The sequence below is a fragment of the Carassius auratus genome, chromosome 33 (genome assembly GCF_003368295.1).
Source record: "Carassius auratus strain Wakin chromosome 33, ASM336829v1, whole genome shotgun sequence".
Classification (NCBI taxonomy): domain Eukaryota; kingdom Metazoa; phylum Chordata; class Actinopteri; order Cypriniformes; family Cyprinidae; genus Carassius; species Carassius auratus.
The window spans coordinates 773020-780709 of NC_039275.1; the positions used below are offsets into that span (position 1 = coordinate 773020).

Below are 7690 nucleotides of genomic sequence, written 5' to 3' on the forward strand. Positions count from 1 at the left end.
ACATGCTGACACACACAGAGCTGGAGATTCATGCTGCAAAACTGAAGGGTTCACACAGAAAACACACTTAAATCATCCATCCAGGGCTCGCATTTACAGCACGTGTGTGTATCTGACATTCACTCCATCTATATTCCCAACACAGTTCATACAGCGGGTCAGGACCACAAATTATGCTTCAAAAACAACAAAGGAATTATTAAATATGTCTGCTTGTGTCGTTCAGAAAAATAAATGTAAGAGTTTACTGGTTAAAGGCACGTGTGCAACAGAAAAATAAATATAAAATATATTCAAAATAATTCATAAAAATGATTTTACAAATGTAAAAATATTAGCCTTAGATAAAACGTTAAAAAAAACATATTTTAAGTAGAAACGTCAGAAAAAAAAAAAAAATTTCATACAGTATTATGGAATTTCTCTTTTTATGTAAATATATCAATAAATATTCATATATGCCCATTATGTAAATATTCCCAATTGTTTTTAAAGATTTTCTCTGGTTAAAACATGTTTATGTCACACTTTTCTCTAAATGACTTCTCTGGCTCACGGCGTTCATGTGTGTTTGTGTTTGTTTGCTCTTTATTAAATATTTTTATCAATAAACAAAATCTGTTAAATTTGGCACTTACAATATCTTATGTTAATATGAATACAGTTTAAAAGTATTTCAGAGCGGTTCTATGATATTAAAATATATATTTTGTATATTATGTGCATGTTTAAAAGCAGAACTAATGGGATGAAATCAAACAGCTCGATCACAGTGTCTCTTCTCTTCTCTTCTCTTCTCTTCTCTTCTCTTCATTCGTTCACTCCGTCTTCCAGACTTTGTTTAGGGCCTTCACAACCTCCTCGTAGATGATGAAGACGATGGCCACGTCCAAACACACTCGGCCGAGCCGTGGGACCGTGCCCTTATAAAACCTGAACCAGACGCACAAACACACATTTACAGACTTATTTCAGCTAATTGCCAAGGCATCATTTCTAATTTCTTGACTTTATTTAATAAAATATCTAAAACTAAAACAGAAATAAACATTTATAAAAATGATGTAGACTTTTAAAATAATAATAATAAAACAGCAAAAATATTTAATCTATTGTTAGTTTTATTCTAGATTTATTTATTAAATTTTACATTTCTTATATATATATATATATATATATATATATATATATATATATATATATGTACACCGTATTTTCCAGACTATAAGTCCCAATTTTTTTTCATAGTTTGGTTGGTCCTGCGACTTATAGTCAGGTGCGACTTATTTATCAAAATGAATTTGAGATGAACCAAGAGAAAACATTACCGTCTCCAGCCTCCAGAGGGCGCTCTATGCTGCTCAGTTCTCCTGTAGTCTACACTGAACACATAGAGCGCCCTCTCGTGGCCGGAGACGGTAATGATTCCTCTTAGTTCTTGTTTCTAAATAAATGCGACTTATTGTCTGAAAAATACGATTTAATTTTAGTATTTCAACTTAAACAACAATGAGACATGTTGCCTTGAAAACAAGCTGAAATAAAATTGTTTTTTTAATATAATTTATAATAATTGTATTTTTTATAATTATTTTAATTCAGTTAATGTTAATTTTAATTCAAATAATTTTAATTCGTATTATTTAAATGATATTGACCCTGAATCATTCTGGATTTGTATTTGCATTTTCAATATGACAATATTTAGTGTGTTTATCAAGCTTTTCTTTGGTGCACACACACACTCACACACACACACACACTAATACACACACACACACACACACACACATACTAATACACACACACACACAGACACAAACATACTAATACACACACACACAGACACACACACTAGTACACACACACACACAGACACACACACACTAATACACACACATACACACACAATAATACACATACACAGACACACAAATACACACACATATACATACTAATACACACACACACAAACACACGCACTAATACACACACACACAGACACATACACACTAATACACACACTCACACACTTATACACTCACACACACTCTCTCTAATATATACACACACACACACACTCTAATATACACACACAAACACACACACACACTCTCTAATCCACACACACACACACACACACACACACTCTCTCTAATACACACACACACACACACACACACACACACACTCTCTCTCTAACACACACACACAAACACACACACACGCTCTATAATACACACACACACACACACACACACACACACTCTCTCTCTCTAATAAACACACACACACACACACATACACTCTCTCTCTCTCTCTAATACACACACACACACACACACACTCTCTCTAATACACACACACACACTCTCTCTCTCTAATACACACACACACACACACTCTCTCTCTCTAATACACACACACACACACACACTCTCTCTCTCTAATACACACACACACACACACACTCACACACACACTCTCTCACACACACACACACACACACTTACGCCGCTGGTCCTTCATGTCGCATGATCTTCATGGCACAATCAATGGTGTTTTTATATTTATGAGCTTCCAAACCCTAAAAAAAACATATTTTCATTAAAAATAACAGAACAACACTATAAAATCCATCTTTATTTTATAAAAGCAAATCAATTTTATAAATAGAGCTACGAATGATTTGAAACAAAAGATGGCTGAGAAACATCATGAGCTGCTTATTCTATCGTTTTTATTCTCAATTTCTCATATATTTATTATTTTCCTTTTTTCTTCTATTATTGTATCTTACTACATTCGAGGTTTACTTTATTTTATTTTACTGAAATTGTGCAGTGCTTTTGGCACACTCTGTGACATGATTAAATATGACAGATTAAATAAAGAAATTGCTTTGTGAATACATTTTGATCTCCTTTGCAATAATGGTCAAAGGTTACAGTATATATTATATTACTAATACAATTCATTAAAAAAATCAATTTATGAAACGCTGTGTGCACCTGCATCCTGGTCTTGATGACGTCCAGCGGAGTGTTTCCGAACACACTGGCCGCTCCAGCCATCGCTCCGAACGCTCCTGTGATGATGGGGTTGATGGGTTTGTTGGGATCTTCACCTAGAAAACATCCCAAAAACAAGCAGTGTGACGCCAGAGCACCAGGATGAGCAGCAGAGGGCAGTGCAGCTCAGAGACTGTGTTACCCTTGTACCAGTTCCTCAGAGAGGTCATGACGAAGAACCGGATCGCCTGATTGGATCCCTGCTTGAGGACCGTGGCTGTGAGGCCTTGATACGTCCCTCTGATTCCTGAGACACACACAAACATTAGAAACCACCAATCACTGCAAATACGGGAATATCTATATCTGAGATCTGGGTATCTGAGATGCTGTGGATGATTGGCAATACAATAATTACACACAATATTTTGTTTCCGAGAAAAGTACAGCAGAACAAATGATGGACAATGCAAAAAGAATTAAAATAAAATAAAATACAAAATATATTCACTGGAAAAGCAATTGCTTGGTAGATCACCTTTTTCACTTGGCTTATTTGTAGATGATAAATAAAATAAAATAAAATAAAATAAAATAAAATAAAATAAAATCAAGATCCTACAAAGGATACGTGGTCTGAAAAAAAAAGAAAAAAATTTATTAAATAAATAAATTAAAATAAAATAAAATAAGAAAGGGCCACAGCAACCTCAAGATCCTACAAAGGAAATATGGTCTGAAAAATAATAAATAATAATATTTATTTATTAAAATAAAATAAAATAAAATACAGCAACCTCAAGATCCTACAAATGACATGTGGTCTGAAAAAAATAAAAAAATAAAATAAAATAAAATAAAAAGCATAAATGCTATAGCATGATCCCCTACATAGAACAAATCATTTGAAAAATGCTAAAATTAAATTAAAATCCCAGCAACCACAAGATCCTACATAGGACATATGGTTTGAATAGAATAGAATAGAATATAATAGAATAGAATTTAACTGAATTTAATTGAATTGAATAGCTCCAGCATCCCGTACATAGGACATGTTGTTTAAAAAAATATATATTAATAAAATAAAATAAATTTGTGGCTTGGAAAAATAAAATAAAGTGAAATACATTTTTAAAATAGTCTATACCAGAAAAACTAAGACATGTTATGATTGTATATGAGGTGTCTCTGTGGATGAATTCCTTCTCTTTAAACTCTTGTCATTGGGAAGATTCAGCAGAACAGATCTTACGATCAGGACACTCAGAGTTCAGAGCTGAAATAGTCTTTCACCTTGAGTTCTGACGATCTCGCGCACTCCGTGGAAAAAGCCTCTGTATTTGGGATTAGCTGAGGTTTGATCATGGATGAATTTGACCTGGAAATGTGAGAGATGAAGCACGTACGGTAAAGCTTCAGCAGGAATAAATGCCATAGCTGAATGACCTTTGACCTGACCTTTATGGTCTCCATGGGACAGACGACCAGCACGGCCTCCATCACGCCGGCTCCCAAACCACAGATTAACCCTCGAGTGCTGTCCAGCTTCCCAGCGTCGTCTCTCATCTGGTTACTGAGTATCTCAAACACACCGAACCTGCAGAGGAACACCCCATCATCACATCTGTGTTAGAAATCAAGCAGCGCTGCGGGGCAGGACACTAATCAGATCCATTTCAAAAACACCACACTATATGAATCAATCTTTTTTTTTTTTTCACCACACAATCTTCTGTTTGTGAGAAAAGCATCCCAGATTCAGTGGTAAACAATACAGAAGTCATACATACAAATAAATCAAATAAAATACATACAATCAATCAATCAACAAAAATCATAGCTAAAGTAATCGTTTGCTATATTTGTTTCTGCATAAAATAAAATAAAACTATCACTAAAGAAGAGCTTTGGATATCACTTCTTTAAAATAAAATAAAATAAAATAAAATAAAATAAAATAAAACTACCACTAAAGAAGAGCTTTGGATATCACTTCTTTAAAATAAAATAAAATAAAATAAAATAAAATAAAATAAAATAAAACTATCACTAAATGAGAGCTTTGGATATCACTTCTTTAAAATAAAATCACTCACATAATGGGAAAAAGAACAATGAAAGACAGAAGGAAGTGAGGGGAAATGACAATAAATAAATAAATAAATAGCGCTTTAAGGCATTTAAGCACACATGAAAAAAGACATCACGTATTATTTAGGAAGCCCTTTAACCATCTAAATTGATTATTTATAAAAGCATTTTTGGTTCTAATTTTTTCATTCAGAATTTATAGGCTTTTGGGTATATATGGACACGCCCCTTTTTTAAACGACCCCGTTATAGCTACCCAAAGGGTTTTTGGGTAATTAATGACCTAGACAGTCCAGAGAATTGTGCTGCAGTGGTTTGGTTGAGACTCAGCAAAAAACGTAGGACTTGTTAGCAAAAGTATTTTTTATATAAACTTGAATAATTCATGAACAATTTGATTGACAGCGGTGGTTCTCAATGCAAAGTTGTTCGGAATGAGGAGGTCTATCGTTTACGCCCTTGCCATATCACACTCCAGTGGCCGATTTCTTTCAGATTTCTCACAGACCTTTAGGGCATGGCAGCCATGTTTTTTTTAGATATGCAAATGACCTCATAGATACTTGTGGCTCTTTGGACAAAGACACTGCATACCAATTTTCATGTTGATTGGACAAATGTTTGTGAAGCTTTTTATGTTTCTCAGATTGAGCTCTTAAATAGTTGAAAATCCTATTTTTGTATTATTATAATTATTCATAGTCACCCTCCAGATAATTTTTCTACTCTGCTTTGGTTCCAATCAGGCAGAAACCTAGGACAAGTTCATAAAAGTAGATTACAAAAAAAAAAAAAAAATCTAAAATACCCCAAAATTTAGCAGACGATCAAATCCGAGGTGTGCATTTCATCTGTCATGAGCCTAGGATTCCAACGACATAAGACACTTGAGCCTGTGGCCAACAGTTTAAGAGTTAAGAGTGATTTTGTACTGTTGATCGCTGTAGCGCCCCCGTCAGGCCGATTGGGGCGAGCATTGGTGATCTTGTAGACGGTGTGAGTACTACCATCCCTCCAAGTTTCAAGTCTCTACGGCTAACGGTTTGGTCTGCTGATCAGTTTAAGGTGGAGATTGCTGATCCTTGACCATTCTATCAATTAAAGTAGACGTTTCAGCACTACACGCTCGAAACCCTAATGACCCTATTTTTCTATATGTCAGAAATAGCAAGTACACTAGTATGCTGTTCTGAATTCAGTCCATGACTCTGTATATTACCTGTTAATATAAAGGAAATACAGACATGCATTTCCACAAACATATGCATGCACGACAGATACGACTGCAGGACGTCCAGCGGAGTCGAGAGCTTTTTATAGCACTGAACTGAACAAACAGACGAGCGAAACACAATCTGTCTGTCAATCTACCTGAACGCTTGCCTCGTCTGTCTGCTTAATGTCTCCACCGGCATCATGCATTTAACAATCTCTCCATCTCTCCCTCTCTCTCTCTCTCTCTCTCCATCAAATTCAATTGTCTCAAATTCAATTTAAAAGTCATCCATCCTGCACTTTTCATGCAGCTTTTCCAGCATGACAGGATCAAACTCACACTACCAAGACATGTTGGCTGTTTAGAAAGGAATACTTATCAGCTGCTTAGTATATACTGTATTACATACTATTTTTCAAATAAATTGTGAAATAGTATGCAGTATGCATTAATGAATGATTAATACGGCATTACTTTAACAGCACAAGCTCACAATGGCTGCATTAGATAAATAAATGAACTACGGAAAATATATATATACTGTATAAAAAATAAAAATGTTTAATAAAAACTATAACAGTATATTAATGAGCTAAAACTAAAATCAATACAAATCATTTAGGTATATTTAAAAAACGAATAAAAAATACTTAAATCAACTAAAATGAAAATAAAAAAAGTATGAATGAAAAAAACTCTTAAACTAATTTAAGATAGCAATATAAATTATATGTTTATTAACTTGAAATAAAATAACTATTAAGTGGAATTAAAAAATGAAATAAAATAAAAATGTGGCTAGAGTTGCCACTCAGAGCAACATTTCTGGTTGTTTAGTGTAGTAAAATTGAAATAAAAATTGTAAAATTATTAAAGATTCGTAAAACTACATTAATATAATAACAAAAAAACATGAATAAAAGTGAAAAAAAACACACAAAAACACTCAAATTAACATGAAAACATATGTATATATATATTAATATTATATATAAGATGATTTTGAGGATACGTGTGTTCGCAGCTTCTCTGTAAACCAGTGTAAATCTATCAGAGCTAAAGCAGTTTCAGTGTCTGGAGAACACAGCTGCATTCAAATCAGACGAAGCTCGTAAACGCAATCTGGGCTTGGATCCAGCGGTCAGTGTCAGACGTACAGCACTGGATCCATTAGCAGGACAAACGCAAGGTCACACGAGTCCAATCAGCTAATGGAGAGAAGAAAAGAGGAGGAGGAAGACAGGAGCGCAGGAGACCATAATCAATCAGAGTGAGATGAAGACAAAACCACCGCTGATCCAGGACCAGAACTGGCTTGAGATCAATTACTTCATGAACTCAATTCTTTTAAAAAGGTATGAAAACTGTA

At 34.2% G+C, this 7690-nt stretch overlaps 1 protein-coding gene across 1 annotated transcript in view; it reads right to left on the reverse strand.

Annotated features, from left to right (window-relative positions):
- Positions 1 to 375: 375 nt before the first annotated feature.
- Positions 376 to 7690, reverse strand: part of LOC113052657 (tricarboxylate transport protein, mitochondrial-like) — an 18431-nt gene continuing 11116 nt past the window's right edge. Inside the window, exons 4-9 of the mRNA XM_026217051.1 lie at positions 4473 to 4611; positions 4308 to 4392; positions 3214 to 3318; positions 3012 to 3127; positions 2514 to 2587; positions 376 to 933 (exon numbers count right to left, since the gene is read on the reverse strand). Of these exons, the coding sequence (XP_026072836.1) occupies positions 819 to 933; positions 2514 to 2587; positions 3012 to 3127; positions 3214 to 3318; positions 4308 to 4392; positions 4473 to 4611 (634 nt within the window). The 3' untranslated portion in view covers positions 376 to 818. The remainder of the gene's footprint in view (positions 934 to 2513; positions 2588 to 3011; positions 3128 to 3213; positions 3319 to 4307; positions 4393 to 4472; positions 4612 to 7690) is intronic.